Source organism: Pyrgilauda ruficollis, unplaced genomic scaffold (assembly GCF_017590135.1).
Source record: "Pyrgilauda ruficollis isolate IOZ18807 unplaced genomic scaffold, ASM1759013v1 scaffold89, whole genome shotgun sequence".
Taxonomy (NCBI): domain Eukaryota; kingdom Metazoa; phylum Chordata; class Aves; order Passeriformes; family Passeridae; genus Pyrgilauda; species Pyrgilauda ruficollis.
In genome coordinates, this window is record NW_024530932.1 from 552,192 (window position 1) to 578,759 (window position 26,568).

Sequence of the window (26,568 nt, forward strand, 5' to 3'; positions counted from 1 at the left end):
ATAGAATGTTTTAAATTGATTTTATGACTTCTGAGGTAGGTGTGTACAGGCAAAACAATGCCAGAGGCTCATGCACAGTGGTTTTTGTTGGTCATATTTTTGTGGGCTTTTTTTCCCTAGCAGCCAGACTAATGCTTAAATTTCTGCAATGCTTCAGAAATACATTCTAGTTGTTATTTAATTGTTATGGATAGCAGAATCAAACCAAACATTTAAATGCATTACCAAATAATCTGGTAAAACTATTCCTAAACTCTCTGCCAGATGAAGCCAGAAGCCAGACACACAAATTATTGTCAGTGTTCTTCCAAATGAGTAAATTAGATCAGGTTCTTAAATCCTTCCATGGACAGCTCAATAAAAAGACTGGAAGAACAGCTCCACACTCCTGCCTGGCCCTTAGAACATGAAATCTGATAGGGAGATGTTAACAGTGGTAGTTAGATCAAGCACAATACCAATCACGCACAGGACCAGGTGTAAGGGCTGCACAGCTGCTGAGAAAGGTGTGAGGCCGAGGGCCATGTGAGCACACTGGTTCAGATCTCCCTCCCCAGCAAGACAAATGGCACGATCTCCAAAAATGGCACACTAAGGTAAGTGTGACCTTGGCAATCTGATTTGTTTTAGATTTCATGACCTGTGGTTCTGAACCCCACATACTTTGGGCTCTGGAGTTCTGTGTCTGTGGGAAAGGAACAACCCCAGTCCTGCCAAGCATTCCAAACATGTGGGATAAAAAAGTGACATGTGAGGGGCTGCTGACAAGCATCTGGGCTGACAGAGGTGACCCTCTGCTGCTGACTTAGCAGCGGACATTCTGCAGGCTGAAAGGAGATGACCAATTCACTGGGGAAGGAGGAGTTCAAAACATCACCAGAGATGAAAAGGAACTTGAGAAGCGCCTCAAGGCCCCAGCTGAGATCTTTTGAAATCCCTTTGTGCCAGGCTGTCTGCAAAATGCACACTGCAAGAGAGCTTCACACAGGGATGGCATGTGGAATAGGAAGGGAAAAGCAGGAAAACCAGCAGCTCCCCGACACCTCATTGGAAACCAGTGTCAAAAGCAGAAACTGAATGCTATGTCATAGCCCCTGACCAGTGGTTTGTTACCTATTTTGTCATGACCAACACAGGCTGATGCTTGTTTTCAGATATTGATTAGAAGGGTGAAAAAAAATCCTTTACAGGTGTAACTTTTTTTCTAAAAATATGAGCAGTTTCATTAACCAGGGATGATGGCCAGGCTGTGTGATTTGGGGGCAGGCGTTCTCTGCCTCCTTGAAAAAGTGTATTTCCGAAGGATGGCTTAACCAAGTGCCTGCCTGTCTCCAAAACAGCTCCTGTGAGCTGAGTGCCAAGGGAGGAGAGAAGGCAGAGCCACACTTTGAGAAGAGTGATGCCCATTCTTGCAGCCCCTCAAAAATATCAGCCCCTTATATGGCCTGAACTTCAGTGTGAGTTGAAGCTGTCAGAGATGATTTAATTCTTGCTGAGTGCTCTTTGACTCCTCTCAGAGTCCCAGAATGAAGCTGAGGTCAGGGGCTGGGTGGCTGCTGGCTGCTAGCCCTGCCACAGCTCTGGGGACAGCAGCTTATGGTCGTGTAATGAGGATCAATAAATCTCACCGTAGGGCTGATTACTTGTCCCCATGTGCTGGGACTGCCCATCTCCAGTGCTGTGGACTGAGACGAGGCACAATAATGGCACTGAAAGGAAAGATATGCCTTCTATCCAGTAATTGATGTTTCCCTTCTATGTGCACTTCCACACAGAATGGGCTGGATGGCTTCACATTGAGCTGGAACATCCGAACCCATTGATGCCATTTCAAGAAAGTGCAGCACTTGTTACAATAATGGCAAAACCACCACAGCTTTTATTCATCTCCCTTTTAGAGCTTGGGTTATCAGTGGTAACTCTATCCCTGATTATTTTTAGTAGAGTAGCTCTCATCCACTTTATATGCAAGCATTACATTTGCTGCAGTCTGATCCTAAATCATAATACAATAGAGGGAGGAAAGGGCCAGCCACCTTTAATGAAGATCTCCTAATTAATGTCACCAAAGTGTTTGGGTCTGCTAAGATGGTTGTTCCTCAAAATATTAAAATTGCGAATGATTAGCTTGGATTGCAAAAAATGGGAGTATATTTTTGTAAGCATTTTCCTGGAGTTGGTTCAGATATCCAAGCGTTCATTGGTCAGTAATAAAATTCTGATCATTTAAATGTCTGCAGTAAATCAAAAGCTTTTTTTTTCTCAGAAGCAGCAGCTCAGATGTTATCCTTTTAAATGTTATAAATATACTTGAAGTAATGACTATAACACCAGTTCCTTTATATACACAGAAATTAGCCTTGATGATCAATATTATTCTTTATGGGTTTTGTATTGAAATAAATCTAGAAATGTATTAATATGTGCTATTACAGCTCACTTATTCATATAAATCTTACAGCTAAAAGGGAATATTATATCAGTTTGTTTCATCCCTTGTACAGCAGATTGTGCAGTTTCTTTAGAGTAGCCTGTTCAAATAAGTGTATCTCACACTTGGATTTTAGGACCTGTGTGTTCTGTGGTTTTTGGTGGCTGTTTTTAGCAAACCCCTTACAGTAAGACAATACTTTGCCATTCTCCCTGTTGTGACTAGCTTTTACCAAAATTTCTGCTTGATGTATTGACTCCACCAAGGTGATGGTTCCTCAAAACCCTTTCATTTAACCTCAGAGACAGGTGTACTTCTTTGATATAATATAATCAAGTCTAACTGCTTTTTTCCTGTAGATGCTGACCTGTTCTGCACTAATGACAAGACCCAAACTGATTTCAGTATAGCCAAAATTTAATCCTGTTTTTTTTTTTTTTTTTTTGTAGTAGGGGATCAATATTGTTGTACACCTGCATTCCTCCAGTCAGAGCTTTCCATTAACAAATCCAGTGAAGGCATTCCAAGGCTGTATGACTGCATCACCAAGCAGTGGGCACTTTTCTCTCAGTCTAGGCTACTTCAAAATTTGTTATGTCATGTGGGCATAAAGCATCTTAGGTATAAGTTGGAGTTAGGTCCTTTAGTAAGAACTATGGCTAAAGAACCACTATATTTTCTCTAAGTTATAGCAGAATCAGAGAAAAGAGACCTGTTTTGTTTCCACCCTGCATCGCCAGAGAGGGTACTAATTGTATGTTGACTTTTACCTTGTGGAAGCTTTTTCCCACTTAATTAATTTCCTCAGTGTAACAAACCCGTATGATTTTTGTAATAGTGATTGTCATTTTTCTGAGATTTTACCATGGAGAAATGTAAAATTGGAGAATGGAGAATTTACTTTGGGGAAAGAGCTGTCTGCAGAAACTCATGGTGCCCTTCTAACACTGTAATCCTAGGCAGCCCAGGGAAATTTAGGGAGAATTTCAGGATGGAAAAGTGCTGCTAGTTCTGTTAAATCCTATAAAAAAGCCATACATGGAGAAATGAAGTTTAAACAAGGCTTGGGGAAGCTGCTTCAGAGAAAATTTGTTGTCTTGTGTAGTCTTTATTCTTACCATTAAAGCTGCTTTTGTTTTGTTGCAGACTTGCATTGTAAAAATTGTCAGGAAAGAATAAGAAAATAGTGAAATTAACCAAGCCCTGAATGAATGCCTTTAAGGTTACAATTTCCATTCCTTCAGTTGATTTTCCCTGGCAGAACTGTAAGGAAAACTCTACTCCATTAAATACCAGAAAAACCATGGTGCTAAAGCCAAGCAGATATTTGCAAGTATCCCCTAAATTTTGCTGATGAACTCGTGCTATTTTGTTAGTAGATATTTCTGGAATAGATGGCATCTGATGGTGATGATTCTAGAATAAGTGACATTTATACCTATACATATGTGTGTATGTGGCCATTTTAAACATCTGTCTCTGTATGTAACAGTGGAATTCACTGCATTCATTTCTGGTTGCCCCTCTGGGGCTCTGGAATTTCAGTTCTGATATCTGCTAATAAGGAATTTCAGGATGTCTTGTTTCAAATGCTGAAAAAAAAAAGAAAAAAAGAAGAAAAAAAGAAAATAAGAAAGCAGCAGCATCAACACAGGACATCACAATAGCAGATTAAATACAGGCATGGATTACAGAGCCATTGTTTTCACTCCTGCTAAATAAGACAGTACACTTAAAATGGAATGCCACTTGACCTTTTGTGTCTCTTGGGTCTGTGGCTGTATTTAACTGCTGCAGGGAGGAAACATTTCCCCCTGGAACTGTCCCCTGCTGATATGACGATCGCTGCTGCTGGGTCACACCATGCTCAAGAGGCAGAATCCCAGCGCTCCAGAGCACAGGAGGGACCTCGCAGCCGATGGAGGAGCTCTGTCCATGTCTCACAATGACTCGCGCTCTTTTTTCAACTTATCTCAGCTGGTGCTCTCTGCTGGCCAAATCAAACCATCACCAGCGCTCAAACATTCAAAAATCACCTACTTTGAAGTAGAGATTGTTGATGTGCAAAGCAAGAAGCAGATCTGCATTGTGGACAAGGTGAGTGTACTATCCCAGCGCGCCGGGGCTGTGCTGGGTTCACACGGTGCCAGTTCAGGGACTCAGTTTTCATTGTGCTGTGGTCTTATTCTGTACAAGTACTGTCATTCCTTTCTCTGGGAGACACTAAGAATTCCTTGTGAGTCATCGCTCTGGGCTGGTCTTCTCCAGGATTTTTACAAACAATCCTGCACTGGTTTGTTTTAGACCTCTTGGCAGCTCTGTGGGCTCAAAGCTACGTGCTTAGGCTGACTCTTGACACTTAGATCACAGTGCCTATTTCAGAGCACGATACTTAAACATTTGTTTCAGAATGGATACTCATTTTTAATACATTTGTAAAGCCCACCATCTCTGCAATGCTACGAGTACCTAAATGTACTGGTACCTAAATGTACTCAACTGTTCCCTGCTTGTTAGATTGGACCTGGCACTTGTAAAAATTTTTCATTTTAAACAAAGGGTCTTAGCTAAAAGAGGTGTTTTGAAATTTTGTTTGGTTTGTTTGTTTTAATAATGTGAGTAAAAAAATATAAACTACAGCCAAATTGCATAAGTAGGATGAGAGGACTGGCTAGGATGGAAGTTCATGAACCCAAAAATAACAGGTAAAAATGCTTAATAAATATTTTGGTCACAGTTTTCATGATTCATTGTCCCTCGGTGAAATAGTTGGTCTCTTTCATGCAATGAAAATGGGAATCCTAATCTATTTAGCCTATGGAATTTTCAGTAAATTAGTGGAGTTTTGGGACTTACTGTTTTTGTAGAAAAAAATTCCCTTATCCTCATTGGCAACAGCTGGAACAGGTAGATAAGTTTGCTTCAAATGTTTAATGCCTTTGAAATATGCAGGGTGGAATGCTACCAGATTTCCAGTGTTCTTGGTCTATTAAAGGGTGTTTTTGCAATTTGCATGCCTAGTTAAAGCCATATGTCTCATTTGTTAATTCTGAATGGGGCAAAATAATTTTTGCTGTTTTTTCTAACCTAGCCAAAGAGGAAACATGCACAAAATGGTCAAACAAATAGGATGACTATTTATAACAATTTTGATGGTAGTGTTCATGTTACTTTACTGAGTGATATTTACACAGTTGTTAGCTTCTCTACATCCATTTAGAATTAGGTTTTGATCAAAAGAAAGACAAATCTGTTTTGAGCTTTCCTGTAATGCCATTAAAATACATATAGTACAGAAACAGCATTAGGCAAAGACCCACATTTCATGAATCCTTCCATGCTGCATGCTGCTGGGATGATACCAGACATGTGTTTTAATCTTTATTCTCAGTTTTTCTGACCCTGAAGATTTTCTATACCTCCTCCAAACCATGGACTCTGTCCCTGTAGTGGTGAAAAGAGAGACATGAGTGATGATTGCTAAGTACTCTTTATTCAGAGGTAAAATACACACAGGGTAGCAATAACAGCTGCAAGTCTCTGCTCAGAAACAGAAATATATGTTCAATTTACACGGCCAGCAGTATGGGCTTTTTAAAAAATATTTTTGGCACAGTACCAAGGAATTGGTACAAGTATAGTACAAGGCTGAGATTTCCAAGACTGCTTAAAGAATTTGGTTTCTGAATGCTCATTCACATGGCTGTTTATTTTATTTGCTGTGATAATCCCGAAGTCAACCCTGAAGTTACAGAAGATGAGTTCCTTGCTTCCATGGACACTTGTTAGTATTAGTGAACTTAATTTCAGTTGGTTGTTAGGGCAAACAAGAGGCTGGTATACTGGTTTGTGCATAATTTTCTGTTTAATTAAATATAACTGCTACAGGCCCAACAAGAGACTTCTAATGCCTGTTTCCTGTTTGTGAGATAGTTATGATTAACTTAATTTCTTTGGTTTGCATGTAATTATTACTTGCCAGAATAGGAATCATAGATTTTAAAATATATGTATTTAGACTCCCATTGCATATTGCTAGTGGTTCAGAATATTATGATTTAGCAAATGCATTTATAATATTCTCAGATTAATAAATCTAAAGGGAAAAATTGTATTATAATGGCAGAGAGAAGAGCCCTTTCTTTCTCCACCCAACAGAAACCCAGGCAGAGTGATTCAATACCTAATGCTCTGTGGTTAAACAGCAGGAGCTGATTCCAAGAGGTTGAGTTTCTCTGAGATCCTTGCATGTGCCTATGAATCCTATTCAGATTAGTGGGAGCTCTGTAAAGTCTGCAAAATTATGGTACATTTAACTAGTTCTGGAATTTAGCAAGAAATAATTTCCTGTCCTCAATACAGTATCAGGAATTTATAAAAGGTGTGTTTGGCTGTGTCATCTTGAGAAATCAGTTGGCATCAATCCAAAAGTTTTGAATCTGGCACAATTCATTCTCTGAATTAATTCTCCATTTAAAAAGGGAAAATTAGCATTATTTAATTTCATTTTCTTTCCTATCTTACACTTTTGGGATGGATCGGTCATGTATATTAAGTGGTTATTATAAATTCTTGATTATCTTTAACTTCAAGGAACAGAATAAATATGTACTTGTTTTTTAAGCCTTTAAAACATGATCACACCCTGTTGCAGGCTTTTCCACAACTAGGAAAAGGCAGAAAAAAATAATGAAAGGAAGCAGAAGAAGTGAAAAATCCCAGACATTTTGGTGCCATAGTCATCTCCTGCAGGAGCTGGGTTTGGAGGAAAATTACTTAATCTTGCAAAACTTAAATTCGCACGAGTCAGCAACACTGGCAGTTTATTTTGCACATGCACACTGTGAACATGAAATTCTTTATGGGAGTACAATTTCTTTTATTTAATATTGTCAACCTGCTCTTGGGACTTTCTCTGCTATGGATATGACATTATGCAAGCAGTTTGGTGCACATGAGCTTTTCCAGTGAGTTACTTAAAGAATTTAGAAGAGAAATAATAGCAGTGTGAGATCTTTTCCCCCAGATTTGCTCTTGAAATTAATTCTGAGGTGATGTGCCATGGACAAGAGGCTTCTGATTTTGGAGGATGGGGAGGAATCACAAACCAGCTTCAGGGTTGGTTTTTTTCATTCACAGTTATTCTACAAAATGTCTCCAAACTAGGGGAACTCTCCAAGCAGGGAAAGATATTTAAACTTAGGCTACAACTGTTCTTAGAAGCAGTATGTAAATGCTCAGAGGAGGGGTCCTGGGACAAGGCACTGAAGTTTTGAGGAGGTGTATGAGCAGCCTGCTGCTCCACACAGTGCCCATGACAGGACAAGAGTCCGGGTGTCTGGGCCACTGCAGACAGCACTGTGGGTTTTCCTTCCTTTTTTCCCCACTCCCCAGAGAGGCAGACCCAGGAGAGGATGTCCCTGAGCAGAAAGGTTTTTACCCAAGCATCCAAAGGCTTTACAAAAGCTGGTGCCTGAAAGCCACAATTAGGAAAATTTAGCCAAGAAATTTGGCCTCTATTTTTACAGTCAGGGCACGGTAAGCAAGAGCTGAGTGTCTTGTGGGCCAATGTGCAGCTCTTTAACATGCACTGCAATAAAATAAATGCAATACTGCATTTGTGTGAAGATATTCTGTAGTTGAAAGATGAATCATACACGTTTCTTGCTCAGTTAGTGAAAGACGTATTTAGCAAGGAATAAATCTCTTCTTTGGCCAGTGTAAAAAAGCAGGTGAGCCTAGATAATCAAAAGTCCCTTTTCCCCCTTTTCCCTTTCCCCACAATTTATTAATTTGCATGGATGAAATTCCTATCTCTGTGTAAAGAGGAAAGCATGTGATTAAAGATTTCTTGTAAGAAATATTTTCAATTAAATAGCATCACAAAATGTCTAAGGATCTTGGCTTCTGTGTTGCTTCTAAAAAGCCACAGAAAACAGCAGAACAGCAAAAATCATCAAGGGTTATAAATGAAAGAAAACAGTTCCTTTTTGCACTTTTTAACAAATAACCCACATTTTTTTTGCCACCCACACCTTATGAAAAATACATGGCTACTCAAAAACTGTTTCCCTCATACATTGTTCCAAAAACCTGATGTAGGTTGGTTTTAAAGTTATTGATGTGCAGTGATTTGATTTATAAATGCTGTTAAAGCAACTCATAACTGTTTCTTTTATAGCATTCTTTGTATAATATTTTTTTCTTCAAATTAACTTGTAGTAAAATGTATTTCCCCACAAACATGGTGCAATGTAATTAACTTTGCATGAGTTGCTTTTAAGGCAGGAAATGTTACACAGTACAGTTTTTACAGAATAAATCACCTCTGGAGAAACCAGCAGAGAAGCTTTTTCCCATCAAAAGCCTCAGAGCCCAGTAGTTTTGTGCTGTACGATTTTGCAAGTTAAGCTGTAAACAGAGGTGCAAACTCAGGTTTTGGCTGCTGTGCAGTGACCCCCATTTTCAGAACACTTCCTAAGGCCTGCAGAAGAGAGATCTTGCTTCTTCAGATGTGCAGGAAGAGCCTCTTTCCCGGATGCGTTGCAAAGATAACGGAGGCTACTTTCCCACTGTTCCTGAAGCCAGCTCTCCATCCTCCACCCTGTGCCTTCTCCCACTGAAATGTCTTTGTAGAACCCACTTAGTGATAACTGAACATTTATGGCTCGCAGTACACGCTGGAGGAACTTCTGGCTGTACGTTTGTAGGCACTGTTTGCTGTGCAATGCCTACAATGAATGTCATGGGAATATTGTTATTTTTAGGGAACTAAAATGCCCTTGCACACAAGTGTATGTATCAACCCAGTCACTTGTACATATTCAACACTTCTTGCAGTTAAATATTACAGTGTGTATATCACTACATCCTTTGCCAAAGATGAATTAGGGCTTATTCTGATTGCTCTGAAAGGCCTGTTTTTCTCTGAAGGAGCTATAGGGTCTTTTTTTTGTTTGTTTGTTTGTTTGAAAAGCACCTGAGGCAGCAGTGTCTTTGTACCTGCATGCTAAGGCTTAACAATGCAATGAATTTCCACTGGCATATCAGCAAAGCCATTTGCATGCAGAAATGCTGTCTCTGGTATCAGAAATCTCCTGTTCTTGCCTGTGGGTTGCAGCTCTGTCACAGAAAGGGAATAGCCGAGGAGAACACTCATCTCTTTTGCAAAGTCAGCTCTAGCAAATAAAAATAACTTCTCACATCATGGCTTGGAGGTTAGACATACCACATTCATTTTAGGTGAGAGAGTGCAGTCATTAAAGTAGGCAATGAAACCCTGCAAAGGAACTGTGCAGTACCAGAACACTGCCTCTAATGTCAGGTTCTTCCCATTAGCCTCATTCTAGGGAAGCAAAGTAAAGAAGTCCTTTCCCAGGAAAGAGATTAATACTTTCATGGCCATTTTAAGTATTTCCCCCTCTAAATCTTTCACTTCTAATATTCCACTTCAGAGGACTGTATAATCTTCTCTGCAGAGAACGAGCAGAACCTGTGACCATCCACAGGGGTCTCATTTCATGCACAGGATTTTTATCATAATTTTTCTCATTCAAGCAATCGATCATTAATGGCGTGCCACCTCTGATGCCAGGGATGCCAAAAGGGGCTGAATAACCAGCTGTGCCAAGGTAGGGGCTTTCCATGGATGCTGAGTCCCACATAGCAGCAATTCCCACAGCAAAATGGCTGAAGGAACACAGACACAAAACCAGCTGGATGTAGGCTCATTGCTGTGGAAATCCTCTTTTTTTACTTCCTTTTGGAAGGAGGATTTCATGTTGTCTTGTGTCTTTCACTGTATGTTTTCACAGCATCCAGCACAACGGGGATCTGGCCCCTGCTGGGGGACACTGAGAAAAAATAAATTTATAAAATATGTGTCTTTTTTTGCCTGTAGGCATTGAATCTTATGCCCAGCCACAGTGCTGGAAGTGATGACAGTAGTATTTTCTTCCTCAGTTATTACTTATGCTTGGTAAAGTAGGTAAATATATTCAAATTCTGTTGTAGCAATGCATAACACTTATTTCTTCCTGCTCTGCTAGAAATTCACATAATTTTAATGTCAATATAGCTACGGATGGTTTCAGATGAAAGAGGCAACTATACATATTACTTTTTGCTTGCTGTGAGATGGCTTTTTAAATGGAATACCTGGAGAAATGGCCTTTGATTTTTCTAGAAGAGAGAGACTGGGGAGGGGAGAAGCTGGTAACTTTAGGGCATTTAGCATTTGGAAAGGGATAATTTAAAGAATTACAGAAGCTGCAACAGATGACTAATGCTTCAGCTGATACCAATCAAAGCTTAGAAGAGCCTTTAAATGACAGATTTTATGCATCTCTTATTTTAGATAAAAAAGTCTAAGCCTGGGGGAAGAAATAAAGAAGCAAATATAATAAATATTCAAAAAAAAATTAAAGTTGCATTCAAAGTTGAGCAAAAACAAGAGTGAATTTGTGAGACACTGGTGGTGCTCCAACTCTTTCTGAGCATTCTGGCCAGCAGCAAAAGCCAGCTATGCCACCAGAGCAGTGAATATTGCCAAAATTGCATCTGTAGAGACAGATTCCCAGCCAGTTTGAAATGCCCTCTTTCCCACCAAAGTTATGACATTTTACCCCAGCCACATATTTGCCTTATTGCATCAGAGATAATTCAGAGATTATTGCAAATTATAAATGTACTGGAGCAATACAAGACCATAGGGAGCAGTAGGTGTTTTATTAGTCTAATAGTTAACAGCACAGCCCATGATGGAAAGTTAGGTGCATAATGGCATCTCTTATAGGCATTATTAGCATTAAAATACTCCTGCATATGATTCATAGCTCCATCAGAACATGCTTCAGGTTCTTTCTGAAGTCCAATGTGTGATTCTTCACAGAACACTTGAGCCATGCAGTCATGGGTCTGTAAATACCCAGCAGTACATGTTAATGCTATTATTGTATCTGCCTGTGTTTAAGCAATTTTGCATTTTAAAAAGTCCTTAAAATGCAAGCTTTTCTTCCTTATCTTGTTCTTCAAAAGATCAAATTGTGGCAATCAGAGGACCTCTTCCAGAAGTACAGCAAGCATCTCTTCATTGCACTTGGTACTGAATAATGAAAAGTACTTGGGTTTCTAACAGACCTGATGCTGTCTGGTTGTTCTCATATATCACCCTCATTTCCCATTCCTTTCTGCTGCTTCTCAGCTTCCAACTCCCCTCCACAGACCTGCTTTATTAGCCCTGCTACTCAGTTGTTTTGCCAAAATCCATTCTTCTGTGAATTTTCTTTTGAACTGGTTGATCTTTTTTTTTTTTTTATTTTTTATTTTTTATTTTTTTTTTAATTTCAAGCAGTCACCCATATTGTGACCAGCTTGTGCTAAATATTGGCCGAATTTCTTGGGTGCACTTCTTGATTTTTAATTTTAGCAGTGTGTGTAGACATAGAAAAGTAAACAAAAAACTGTACAGCTATTTGATAGAAAAGGGAAGACAAATTCAGAGGTTCCACAGCTAAGCAATATGCTTTATTTGTGCTAGAACTGGCAATCAAAATTCCAACAAAAAACATAAACACCACCCTAAGCCTCACTTTATTCCTGAGAAGTATGGGTCAAAATTACTGCTTATTATTCTTTATTATTTATACTTTGTTCAATAAACCAGCACTATATTTACTTCTAATAAAATATTATAATTTTTAAAAGTTTATTTTATTATTTTTGGTCTATATTACATTATTTTTGACAACTATTTTGTTTTTAAGTGCATATCCCAAATGTTGTTTTTTTTGAAAATGACAGTGGAAAAAAATGAGTCTTGAATTTTTGATGAGGTAGAATTTGGGAAAGATTACATTACAAATTAGTTTTGAAATATTTCAATCTCTTATGACACAATAAATATTTCAAGTTCAATTTATTTTACAACTTAATAGTGCATTTATTTGCATATTATTTCCTATTGGATTATTTTCAATGACATGAGAGCCATGTGTTATATTATTTTGCTCTATCATGATAGATGTGTCATAAAATAATGCAGAAATAATGAAAGTTTGATACAGATGAGAAATAAAAAGTAATGAATATAACACAAAAAAAATTATTTTCCAGCATGTGCCAGAAGCAGATTTTTTTATAAATTTCTATTCCATTTTTAAAGTTTGAAATCAACACAAATTTACACATCCAGAGTTTTGAGAGAACAATTCCTTTTCCCTGGCAGAAAAGTGTTGTGACAGAGGCTTCCTGACAGGTTCTGCTGTTCAGCTGCTGAGGCGAACAGTAACCTTACTCAACTCCTCTTAATAAAAGGTCACAGGGCATGGGGATGCACCAATCTAGTCAGATTTGCTCAGAAATAGGTGTGCATGTTGAATTCTGCACACCTTCTCTCTGCTAATGAATTACATTCTCTTTACTTCCCCTCTCATCTTTGGCAGAGAGAAAAAAAGCTCTTTTTGGTGTCTGACAGTTTTTCAGGCAATTTCTTGCAAAGAGAGAGGATTTTTTTTTTTTAAATAGAAATACCCAGCTAGCAGTACAAAAACAATTAATCATCTTTAGAGCCAAACTTGGCTGGGGTAAATTGACATGACTGCACGCAGCAAGCATGTGGTTATGTGTATTCTTAGCTAATTTGGCCCATAATCACTGGAAATGTTAGTCAGTCAGATTATCTCATATGCCAAGGTTCATGTGACCAGATAATAAATAATCTGGAAGATTGCTCAGTGAGGCAGCCCTCTACTTATGTACGTGTGCTGGAAACTACCTCAGCTCAAACCACAATTTGGAATATCTCCTGCTTCTGGAAGGACTGGGCTGAGGTCAGAGCCAGCTGTTTGGTAGCCACTTCACTGCAGCCTGCTGAGCAAAATGCTGGATTCTAGATGAAGCCTTTGTGCAGCTGTTGACAGCACTTGTCTATATGTAGGTACCTCTACGTCATTTCCATGGTGAGCTCATTTATTTATATCTCTTTGGGCATGACCAGCACACTGGTTCACCAAGAGAGCTGTGTGGAACACACACTGGGAAAGATTAAAGCAGAACAGTGCTCAATTTTTAATTCTGACTTTGAAAACTGATGATGAGAAAGAGCCAATCTGATCTAGAAGTCAAATTCACAAAACACAGAGATCAGATAGAACAGGTGTTTTTCTAATTAACTTTCTGTGGAATGCTGCTGGGTTTTTTTATAACACAGCATGGTCCCAAAACAAGGACAGGGTGCTAAAGCAGAAATGATGCAGTATTTGTTGAGTGATGAATTTGGAATTTACCTGGCTTTCCCATTAGCTGGTTATCTGTTTTGCAGCCAGATCCTCAGCTGCAATAAACTGATGTCACCTTTTTGAACAAATTTACCCTGGCTGAAGATGGGGTGGTGGTTAATGAGCAACTGGAGTGGCAGAATTTCTGAATTTCTGCAATTATGGAAAATGCCTGTTACAAAGTAGGTGACTCAGCAGTACAGTGGTACTGACATGTCAGAGAAAAAAGTATTCAGAGAAAAATGTTGAATGAAAGATTACTTATTTGCTGAAATTCTATTATTCAAATTCTTATTGATATTCTGCTGACCTCTGACCCCTACAATAATTCTTAGTGTAAGAACTGTGTGATGCAATTACATACAGATCACCAGATTTGGCATAATTCCTTGACTTATAAATGTGAAAGAGATATGAAAGTGGATAACTATCTGATTACCCTGCACTCACAAAGGCAGTGTTAAGTTTCCTTAATATCTTCCTCTTAGTGCTCTTCCTTCAGCCCTAGTATAAAATACTAATATGGTATTTTAAATCTTAAAAAGAAATGTGATGCTTTGTGCATTGGTGTCTGAAGGAAGCATAGAAATGGTATGGACGACCCAGAAGGTCCTTTAATTCTTGAATTGTAAATGAAAAGTTTACTTCCATTTGCTTCAAATGGAAAAGTAAAAGTTTTCTGGCTGTGAAAGTACAGGAAAATCAGGATTTGACATTTTGAAATCATACTTTTCTGAATGAAAAGTGTAATGACTGCAATCCACAGCTGTAAAATATGCATTTATTCATAACATTTTTTTTCAAAAGAAAGTAGTCTTGACCCTTACACATGATAGTCACTTACTGGAAAGTTGACTACACTTTAAATCAGGTGTTAGACTATAAGTGAAGAAGTTGTAGGGAAAAGCTGGCTTGACCATCAGGCTGTAGAAGATACGTACCAAGTAAGAGCAGAAATCCATCTTGCTTTAAACAAACTAAGAGTGGTCTCTCATTCTCCTTTGCCTTTGCATATTTGTAAAGTGCTGAAATAGAGGAAAGAAAGGGTTATAACACTTTCAGTCATAATTCAAAAGAATGAAAGGAGAGTAAGACTAATAATTACAGTGAAATATTCCAAGGTGTTTTATTCAGTTGGCACAAAGGGAAATAAGAGCAGATGCTTTCCCAGTCCTTACAATTCCTTAGCTTGTATTGATGTACAAGGAAAAGAACAAAAGATAATTAATGGTCTACGAAGAGGACACTCTTGGTAGTAACCTGGTGTCTCAGCATCCATCTTCTCATTGATCAATATTGGAAACTATAACTTCACTGGTTGTTTTATGAGGTCTTTAGAAAAGGACACAGAATTATCAAGATCATAAAAAGATGTATTTCATTCTTTTGTGGCTATAACCTCATTATTCTGCCTGGGAAAGGACGCTGCGATTCTTCTATGTCACAACCCATTCTGAAGGGGGAGAGTATTTGTGTTATTCTTCAGCTGGCCACGTGTGTTGTTTGTCTTGAGTGGAAGGGTCCTTCTCAATGGCAGCTGGCTCCTATAAAACAGGTGTCCTGCTGCCCTCCTGACTGGATGTGAGCTCTGTGCCTTCCCAGGATCCCCGCAGCCTGTGCGGAGCCGCCAGACCGCGACTCGCCAGCCCAGAACATCTCTGGCCACGGGCTGGCAGGGCTTAAACCAGCTCTGCCTAAAGCAGCTTGGATGTAGCCAGGCACAGCAGTGTCCTGCTAATGAGCTCTGCCTCGCTCAGGGATGTACAGGGCACGGCCCTTCCAGCTGTGAGTGCTGTGTGGTGCTGCTCATCACGCCCCAGGGGCACACTCACCGGCTCCTGGGCTGCAGCAGGACACTGCAGCCACCTGGTAGCTTTGCAACACCTGAGGCATGTGGGTGGCTCCACAGGTGGACCTAAGACATGAGCTTGGATTCATTTTTTAAATAGCTGAAGTTGGGCGATGTGAACCCTGTTGCTGCCATAGCAGGATTTGGAGGGGAGAAAGCACTGATTGTCTCAGGATGAAAAAAGGGAGAGGGATGTAAAGGTAGAGTTGCTAACAAGGGCTCGGCTAGACATTTTGAACAGATTGAGGGCAGCTCTGCCCTGAAGTCAAAACATACTCAGGAGAGCTGGAGATGGAGACCTGGCTCTGTTTTGAGCAAGCACTGCTCTTTAAGCATGCTAAGCTTTACAGTTTTTCATCTTTCTTTGCCTAAATGAGTTGATCAGCTCTCCAGAGCATGGGTTGGCTCTAGCTACTCTATCCCAGAACCTGTCACAGTAGGTGCTGATCTGTAGGGATGCAGCAATGTGGCTTACACTGCATTTAGAAAGCCAGCTCAGCTTCCATCAAAGTGGAAAAAAGCATCCCTGTCCTTCAGCTGGCAATGCCAGCTCTGCGTACCTGCACATCTGCCCCGTGCTAGGACACATGACAGATTTTGGTCTGCAGGCTTGTATACTGAATATGTGTTGCCAGCTAACAGCTTACATCTGGTGGATTCTGGGCTCCAGGCCTCACAGGTGTGAGATTACAAAATGTGAGAAAGCAATTTCAGATGTTTTTAGAGGTTTTGAGAACATAACCCCCCCAAGTCCACAGATGTTGCACACATGATAGGAAAAATACATAGAAACTATGGGAGATGTGCTGCTCTACTGGGTGTTGCGTGAATGGCTCAAGTGCAATAAACACAGATAAAATATTTTCTTTTATTTTTAAACAAAGAAAGATAAAATGGTTTCTTCTATTGTTTCCTGTAGCTAGGAAGAAAAGGGTCTCCAAGGGCAGTGTCTCTTGCCTGGCCTAGTACAGTTCAGCATGGTTTGGGTCAACACGGGTGTTGGGGAGAGGGAAAAAGGGTAATCCTTGGTTTCAAGGAGCCCAGGCCTTGATTTGGGTGGAGGTGGCACTGTTTAGCAGGCACATTAGAGAGACAAGTCAGGGTTTAAGTGGAGTTTCATTTACAGCAGTTTCTGTAAATGCCCAGTGAAACCCTCTGTTACTGTGGAAAATTAAGTGTTCTCATCTAAACCCAAGAAAAAACTTAGAAAAGATCTGTACTTTACTACCTTTTAGCAAAGGTGTCATTTTACATCTTTAGATCACTAAAATCTGTATTGAGCTCTCTGCCTGTTCATATTACTGGAAGCAAGTTGGGTTACTCATAAGTACTAAAAGCACATACACTGTATATTTGTGTGGGGTGTCAAATTGCATAAGAGTAAACTTTCTGCACTGATTTGTTGCTTCAGAGTCAGCAATTTTATTTTGTTGCATCAGTATTCCTCCAAACTCAGTCTTTCAACAAAACAGCTATGTTAAGGTGCTAAATGATCTCTAGTAGGAGAATTTCTTATGTTCTTCTCTATTTGTTTGCATGGTTATTGTCACAATCCACTAATAAGTAGTTCAACATGCTACTTCTTCAAAAGTCCCATTGCCTTTCCTTGTAAACAAAAGGCAAATCCAAGTATTTTCCTCTAGTAAATTCTAAATGTGTTTCTCAGGTAATTTGTACAAAGTATATTAAGAAATCAATATACATCATAAAACAGAGCCCAAAAAGCCTCCAGACTGCCCTCTAAAACTGTGACACCTGAATTGCTTCAGTGCACATGAACAAAAGCATGCAGAAGCAAAGTCATTTCAGGCAGAAAGGACAGAACCTACCACTTTTGCTGCTGCCTTCTCCAGAGAACCCTTTCATGTCTCCAGGACATGGACCTCAGCATGCTTGAACCTAACTTTAATGATAAATCCCTCAAGTTTTCCCACTGGTTTGATCTAGGAGGCAATTATTGCATCAAGCAGGGCCAGCAGCTTCCCCTCTTGACCCTTGTGATTTTACCCCTCCATTGACCAAGCAGAGGTGGTCCAGGTGATGTATAATTCAAATTTGGACAATCCTTAATAACATACCAACCTTAATAACATACCAATCCTTAATAACAAACCAATGTTTGTGTGAAAACAAATTTGCTGTTTTTTTTCATTTTAGCCTAAAGGACTTGGAGACAAATTTAAGCATCTCTTTATTGGAGGGCTGGAGAAGGGATCCCAAATTGAAGATCAAAGAAGAATTGATCTGCATGCATTTTGCTTTCTTTTCCAGGTACCTCCAGCATCTACTGTTCTTGATGTGAAACACAAATTTCACAAAGCATGTAAGTACTATGGTTACCAGGCTGGAGACATAGTTAGAGGCCTTTTGCTTAGAGAAATTGTCAAATTTATTTTTCAGGAATCTCACACAAAAGCTGAGACTGGCCTGACAGCTCCAGAACTCAATAAGATTAGTGTTTGAACTAAGGTTCTATTGTAGCTGTTGCAGATGGGAGGGGCTGGAAGGAGACAACTGCATAATTTATCACTGCCAGCACATGAGGGGCAGTAGTTTTAGTCTTGTTTTTAACATTACACGGTGTCATTTCAAGACCAGTAGTGCATTTCTTCTCCCAGTGTTATATTGGATAAACTTCAGTAACAACAGACTGCTTCATGGTGGCCATAAACTGACCAAGTGGACCAGAAAGATGCTGTAGTGGGGAACGTGAGCTCAGAGTGATTAAATAACATCTGGACTCAGGTTAGATATATAGAAGAAATTCTTTATGGTGAGGATGGCAAAGCACTGGCACAGGCTGCCCAGAGAAGCTGTGGATGTCATGTCCCCGGAAGGGTTCAGTGAATGGGGCGCTGAGCAACCTGATCTAGTGGGTGGCATCTTAGATACTGAGCTTTCATTACTTTTACAAAAAAAAACCCCTAAAGACTAGATGCCCTTAACAGAGAAAAAAAAAAAAAAAAAAAGTTGTCAGCCACTAATATGTTTGAGTTCAGAGTAGGGTAAGTAGAAAAAAGCATTATGCTTCTCCTGTGTCCTTATAATTTTATAAAACAGCAAAGCTTAAGGCATCTGTGGCTGCACATGGATTCTGTTGATGAAGCGAAAGGCTGTTAACCTGACTGCTCCAAAGTTACTTATTTTCCCTCCCTGTAAGGGCTTGTAAAATACAAAATGGCAAAAGTTCAAAAGCCACGCTGCTGCATATGAAAAGATTGAGTGCAGAAGTTTTAGTATTTCAATAAGGGTATGTCCTCCCATTAGTTTGTCAAATGCAGTGCACTTCTGTCTAGAATCTCTTAAATCAATTGAAACTGGATTTATATTGATGCAGTTTAAATCAGCTGGAGAACACTGGCACAGAGGTTTATGCCAATATAACTGTAATGAGGTTTTTAATGGATTTGGGCTAAAACAATGTGAGATTGTGCATAAGCATTTTAATGGCACCTGTTTGGATATTAAGAGGCATCTTACTCCTCAAGTACGCCCAGTGATGTAAGTGGAGCTGAGTATAAAGTAAGACAGTAAGCATACAGCAAAGCACAGTATACATCATGAACCAAACCTCTGTCTGTGCTGTGTGTTACAGCACATGGAAGGGCTGGCAAGTGCCTTCAATCCTTTTTAAATTCTCATTTTTTAATGTCAATTCATCCCATTCCCAGGAGTACACCACATCAGTGTCCTGTGTCCCTTCTTCTCAGTTCAGCTCATTGCTTTGATCTCTCTTTTCCAGTTCAGCCTGGATGTTGTTGTCTCATGAGGTCCCCCCCCCTCCTCCTCCTTTCCCAGTTGCAAAGATCAAACCTTCACTTTTTTTTCTCTTTGTATAGTTAGTGGGATGACAGCTAATAGAATACAGTTCTCCTAGTCAAGGGCTGAGAAGGGACTGAAGCTGATCTGTGGATGCCTTTGGTTAGCATGCTATTTTGTACTGGCTCATGCATTCATTTCTGTCATTTTGTGTGTGCCAGACTCACATGTTCCCCTATAATCTCTCATTAAAACACTCTCCTACGCACACCCCCTTGCAGTCTCCCTGTCTTCATACATTCTCCTTTGATCACCCATGCAATTAAGCTTTCTCCTCAGCTGGTATCTTGTCAGCCCTTCAGTGAGAGGAACCCCTGTGCAGCAATTTCATGAGAATCATCTCTGTCACTGATCAGGTTTTGCTCCCTGAGTCAAGAAAGGAGGAAAGAGACTGAATTATGAATTGCAGCACAAGCTGTTAGTCATTAAAATAAAAGAAATGGGATGCAAGTGACACTTGCCATCTTACTGATAAGTAGTTTCTAAGTTAGTCAAATATTAGTTTGGATGTGTGTTTATACAAAAGGCAGAATATGGATTTAGAAGTCCAGGAACAAATACTGAAAATACTCCTCAGCCCTCACTTCAGCAAAACTGTCTCTACTGAAAGAAGAAAGTGATTTTTGTGGCTTTGAGTTCAGAAGGGCAGTCCCAGTTTTATCGCTGGAGATTCAGGGATCTTAATGGAGAATAACCATTTAAGACAAAGTGCTATTTTCATGGGAAATTCAAAGGCTTTGTCCAGATTGAAGCTGTTTTTAGTCATCTCCTGGCTGCTGTAGCCACTGCCCATGGGAGGGATGGGCAGCACCAACTGGGGTCAGCCCAGAACAGCAGATTCCCTGCTGCAGCCCCCTCCAGCCATCAGCTCCACAGGGGCTTTCTGTAACAGATGTTAGAGCCAGGCTGTCATGCTTAATAGCAAACATCACACCTGCCCACCATGGATCTGTCTAACCCTTTTTAAACCTACTTACAGTTCTGACCTCAGCAAAATCCTCTGGGAAGGAATTCCACAGTATCAGCATGTTGTGGACAAATGTCTACACTCCTATAAGCTTGATGTTTTCTGCCTAAGACTGAGTGGCAGCTGAGTGTCAGGGTACCACTGGCCACTGTGCTGAGCTGTCTGAGGCACGGGCCTCAATCAAAATGGTGCCGTGCATTAGGAGACTTTACCAGAATTTCCTCATTCCTTTGGCTAGCTGGCAGAGATGGAACCAAGCCAAAAACTGAGTGCATAAGAAAGAAAGTCTCTTGACCCATTTTCTCAGTTGCTTATAATGAGTTAGCTACCTGGCACTTTCTTTATCTATACAGATTATGTTTTTGATGGAGAAAGAAATATCTTGCAGGCTAAACTTCCTGAGCTCTTGTCCTTGGCAATAACTTTTCACCTTTAATTTATTTTTATCTTTGCAAAATGTATTGGACTGCTGGGGGAGGAAATCTTACAGATAGAAAATGAAAAACTGTAATAATAATGCTAATTCAAGTATCACATAACTAAAATAAAATACTCCTAGAACACGTAATATATAATATAGTGGAGTCAGTGATCATTAAATATTTTCAAGGTTACTGCATGAAAGTTGCTGAAAAAGCTCTTGAAAGAAGAGGAAGAACTGAAGGGAAATGGGGAAATAAGATCTCAGGAGCGCTGTAACAAACTGATAGAGGTACCCTGCTGCTCAAGGGGGACAGCACAACTGCTGCTACATTTTGGAGCCAGAAGGGTGAGCATAGGAAGGCCAGAAACTGCCCTCTAGGCACAAGGAGCAGGCAGGGAAGGGAGGAAGCCTGGTGATGGGTGGAAGGAAAAAGGGAAGTCCAAGAGGTAACTGAAAACATCATGTCAAAGGCATCCTGGTCCGCAGGGGGAAATAAAGGGCTCAAGGAATAAGGAACATCTAAGCTAAAAGAAGTTAAATAGGGCATTTAAAATAACCAATATCAATGAAAGAAAATCATAAAGACAGGGATTGTCAGTAGATGGCACTCAAGAATAAACAGCATAATTTCTGAACAATATGAAACTTTAGAACTCTGCTGTACCATCTTATAACTGCTCCTTACAGGTATTTCTATAGTGATCCTGGGAGCCATGTTCCCTGGAATGCTGCTGAGATATTATCTGTTGTTTTTCTCTAGAGAGAGGACAAGGAAAAAGTGTAAGTCCTTCTTCATGATGGGACCAATCTCTCTTTCAGCCTCCCCCTTACAGTAGGGCAGTGTGTTAGGAGTCATCTGCCAGATTTTACCTACTGCTGTCATCCTGCATGTGTCCCAGAAGCCACAGGAGAACCGGCAGCCCTGCAGATCCCATCACCCACTAGTGCTCAGCTCAGGCAGTGCTCAGCAGCTGCAAGGAGAGCGGCATTTCAAAATCAACAGGTCCTTGTTCACCCAGAGCCCTGAAGCAGATCTTCAAGGGGAAGTTGAGCTGACAGGGTGAAGAGCAAGGAGGAGAATCTCTCATTACTTAAAAATCACAAGACAGGCTTTGTGAGCACAGGTCGAGGCACAAGAAGTACTTAAAATAATTCTTTAGTGGAGGAAGTCCTCTTTCTTTCCTCCTTTCTAAAAAGGCTGCTAAGGGTTTTCATGGCCTGAATGTGAAACTTTTCTGGTTTTCACGACACCTGAGCAGTCAGGTGCACCTAGAAGCAGGATTCCAATAGCAAGGGCACCTGAAATGATTGGTTTTTGCCAGGCTTGTGCTGACAGACAAGAGTGAGATGCAGAGCTGTTGCTGGAAAGGATGACTGTACTGCATCACGTAATTCCCTTCTGGAGGCTGGCTGTGATGTTAAACTGCAAGGCTCAGAGAGGTGAGGAAGGATGCTGTGGGGATTAGTCATTAAGAGCAGTACCAGGGAGAGCGGTGACTGCTAAGCCAGTCCTTGCCTACCGGCTCTGTATAATCAGGACTGTCTGATAACACAGTCTTGCTGAGAACCTGCAGTTCCTCTGATTCCTCCACACTGTCTATTACAGCTGGATTCTCAGGTTGCGGAAAGTTAATGAAATCTGTCAATTTTGATGCCTGGAGAGACTCATGTGCCTCATGAATACATCTGCTGGGGACTCAGAGAACCTGAATTATGCTATTTATGGCTCAGCAAAGTTGACTTCATAGTCTTGGCCTGTCAATCAGCCTTGTGTTTCACAAACCAAAGAGACCCAAATAAGTTATATCTAGGGCACAGAGCCTTCCAGAGGGATCTTTGTTCTGTCCTATATTAGGAGATCAGGCTTTGAGAAAGCCAAAATATTTGAAAGGGGGCAATGATCTGATCCCACCACGAGTTGCCTTGAGCTGGGCACACTCCCTGGACAAAAAGGCAGCAACAAAGTCTATAGCTTTTATCAGATCTCAAACTCCTTCCTCCCTGATTGTGTCCTAAGTAGTTCACACTAGCCCAGAATCCATATATGAAGGAGTTTTCCAAAGGACAGACAATATCCTGGTGTGCAGTGTCTGATTGCAGAGCTCAGAGGCCCAGCATTACATCCTCAGTATAGATTCTCAGAGTACATTGGGTTGGCAGTCACATCCAGCTATTGTTTTCCATAAATTCTCCCCTCTCTGCATTCATAACAACTCAATTGGAAACCACACAATGAAGGCGAATCGCTGGGGATGGGCAGTTATTACAAATGGGCCCTAAGAAGTACGGTGATTTCATCAGTGTAAATTGCTCATTCATCTGTGTTGACTTTGTAAATGGAAATTACTAGATTAGGAGGAAACATGGTATTTATTTCATCCTATATTTATAATGTATTTTTCTTTTGTCTTAGTCACACCACAGAGATCAATAGGACACCAGCTCCTGATGAATTTCAGTATCCCTCAAATTACACAATTCACAATTCTAAGATCTTTTTACTTCTCTATGCCTGTCAATGCAACCCAGTTTATTAGAAACTCCTTGAATTTCTTTTTACTGCCACAGTGAGGCTTGTATCTTCTGAAATGCTTTACTTTTTGCTTCCCAGCTCTAAGCACAAAGTAAGCAACAGCTCCTGCCAGAAAACGCAAACTGGTTTCTACCCTCTTCCTTCCCAGCTCACAGTCAGAGATCTCATCCATGAGTAAATTACTTCCTCCCTGTGCAGCACCATCAGAATTCTTGCCTCAGGATGGGGCTTTAGTCACAAAACCAGCCTGTCCAGTAGCTTCATTTCTATCCTGTGCAGGGAGAAGCATCAGCAGGATGACCTCCTCTCAGCTTATTTGTGTTATATCTGTGCAAATCTCTCTATACAAAATACAGGAGTCTGTCTGCTGATACAGATTCGTGTGCCCTGAATTGATGGCTTAGCTGTCAAAATAATTGAAGCCCTTCTGTGAAAGCTGGGAATTTTTTTCACTCCTTTGCAACAGCCAGTCAGGAAATGAGAATGCCATCATTGACCTAACAGTGTTAAAAGAAAGGAGAAGCCAAACTGAGTTAACCTCATGATTTTAATCTTAAGAGTGAATGAAGGTTTACCTTATACTCAGGCACCACACACCCCACACACCATTCTGTATTGGAATTACAGAAGCAATTTTTCTGGCCATGTTCCAAAAGGGACAGACAACGCAAGGAGCCCATGGCATACGCCCTCCAGAAGGTTCTGTGCACTTCACAGACACTATTGTGCATCCTGAGCTGTGGTCATAAGCCTCCCATTCAAGCCTGACTCGTGTCTCTTGACACTGCTAAGGCCCAGATTTTGCATTTGGACATTTCTAGCTGGGCAGCTGAGATAACAAAGTCAGAGTGAGCACCAGACCAGGCATCTGCAGTTCACTTCTCTGCTGAGCACTTGAATCTCATTATAAGTTGTGGAGAAGAGATACTACAGCAGTCTGAAAAGCATCTGATCAGGTATCCATGATGTTTTGCTTTCTCAAATACACACACAGTTGCAAAAATATTTTATCATTGAATTTGGAAACCATGGTGGAGGTTTGGCGCACCAAGCTGATTTAGAAGTGGGGCACAGGGAACTTTAAACAAGACTTTCAGAGACAGATGTTTAAAGCATTCTGGTCTTCAAAAGAGAATCATAAAAGCCAGAAGGCCCCCTGGGACTTTTGAAGTCTCCTGATTAACACTGAAATTAATGGCATGATTAAGACTTGGGTCTTTAAGACTTGACCAATGGGAGTCATGCTATTGACAGGGGTGAGTTGTGTGCTAGACACTTTCTTCCTTTTAAGCTTCATTTTCTCATCTATAAAATAAGAATAATTAACCTGCCTTTTATCCACCTTGGGATCTTTTGTCTCTTTTGGCTGTGATCCCATAAGAAACACTTGGGACAAAGAATGACTTAAATATATGTTTAATGACCTATTGAACCAGAGGGAGTAAGGTGTCTAAAACACAAAAGCCAAGATTCATTAAAGCCTCATAGAAATAAGATGACCTTCAGAAAACCAGCAATATTTAAATCAGCAATGGAAAAAGTGAAGATCAACTAAAGAAGTTTAATGAAAATTCACATTATTTCTCTCTTTTTTTTTTTTTTTTTTGACAGCTGCTGCATCTGATGTTATTGCATTTCATTAGCAGGATTACAGATATCATTTCAGTTGAGTAACATAATAAAAGAAAAGGCAGAAAATCTATTGAGATGTAGCTTGAAGCAGAACTGTCCCCCTCTGCTCTCTGGGATATTGTTCCCAGCTGAGATTTACAGGGCTCCAACAATGCATCACAAATGACATCCTATGTAAACAATTGGAGAACAAATGTGAGATGCTATTTAAATGCCTCATTAAGGAAATTTCAGAGCTAGATTATTTGCTTTTCTTGATTTTACAGTAGATTTAATTGACAGATCTAGATGAAAAACATCCAAATTTGTTTACCAGAATTGCCTATTATTATTTACAATAATAATACAAGTGTCTTATATTAGTGCCTATGGTGCAACTGAAAAATTACAGTAGGAGGCCCTATAGATGTAATCCAGGCCCCAGGAATATCCAGTCTTGAGGAATCAAAGCCTACTCAGCTGTTAACAGAAGATGGCAAAGTAGTTTTGGCTTTAAAACTGCTCCTACATCAATTTAAATTCAGATATTAATGTTTTTTGTCTGAAGAACAGACTCATTTCCAGCTTTAACCTGGGGTTCACCAGCAGACTCGTGGGCTTCATGTTCATTCAAGGAACTCAGGATGCTAAAAGTCCCAGTGGGCTTTCATCAGTGTGAAAAGAATCTCATGTCCACTAGTAAGACAGATGTTTGTTGATTAAGGCAGGGTCAGGGTCACCTGAGGCTGTAGATGTGCTCTGCATCTACATCAGGTTTTTCACAGGAGTCCCTGCACTTTTGAACACCTAATTTGGCATGTGGCTTTAGTGAAAGGTCCAACAGCTTCTCTTACAAAGAGCTTCTTGGAATGGATGTGTATGAAATGTCCCAGGAATTCTTGTGAAAGACAGCCAACAGGCCCTGGATAACAGGAGAGGAAGTGCATCTGTCTTGCCAGAGTGAGAGGAACCTGCCTCCTTGAAAAACCTTGAGAACAAGAGAAATAAATGACAAGTCCTATGGTGCCATCTCTGCTAGACAGTCTAGAGAAGAGGCAGCAGCTTCAGCTTCTAAGTTCAGACTTTCCCCCAGGTCTTCTCTTCCTCATGGATTCCCTGGATGTGCTGTTTCAGCCCCTCGCCTCTGTGGGGCCAAGAGCTGTGATGTAACAAGCAGCTGCAATTCCAGGGGTAGGGTCAGGTGAGCTCAAGAGCAAGTTCATAACTCCATGTGGAAAACCTCACCCTGTGATAGTGGTTAGTTTTTAATTTGTTTAGACACAAGCCCTTGCTCATATTTGTAGCATATTTCTGTCTTTATTTTCTTATTTGTGCATGATGGGAAAAAGAAACCCTAAGAACAACTCAAATAAGAAAGCTTTCAAACAAAATTTGGTATTTGCAACTGTTTCAAGTTAATGAAAGCAATGCATCAAAGACAAGAAGGTGAACAAATGATTCACAGTAAAAATAATGTAGCAGAGTTTTAGTTCTTTCTAAATTGTCCCCTATTGCAATGATATTGAATATATTTGCTGTTGAAAATTACTCACCGCTGAAACAAATGATGTTTGAGTTATACTGGAACAATGTATGTTGTTCTGGTTTAAATACATACTAGTGGAAGGCAATATTTTTTTTATGTTCTGCCATTAGAC

At 40.2% G+C, this 26,568-nt stretch overlaps 1 protein-coding gene across 2 annotated transcripts in view; it reads left to right on the top strand.

The window, feature by feature from the left end:
* The first annotated feature begins 4,247 nt into the window (after positions 1–4,247).
* The window catches only part of TECRL (trans-2,3-enoyl-CoA reductase like), a 58,993-nt gene continuing 36,672 nt past the window's right edge, over positions 4,248–26,568 (top strand). For both annotated transcript variants that reach the window (XM_041488225.1, XM_041488226.1), the window contains exons 1-2: positions 4,248–4,528; positions 17,828–17,879. In XM_041488225.1, the coding sequence (XP_041344159.1) occupies positions 4,295–4,528; positions 17,828–17,879 (286 nt within the window). In that variant the 5' untranslated portion in view covers positions 4,248–4,294. The remainder of the gene's footprint in view (positions 4,529–17,827; positions 17,880–26,568) is intronic.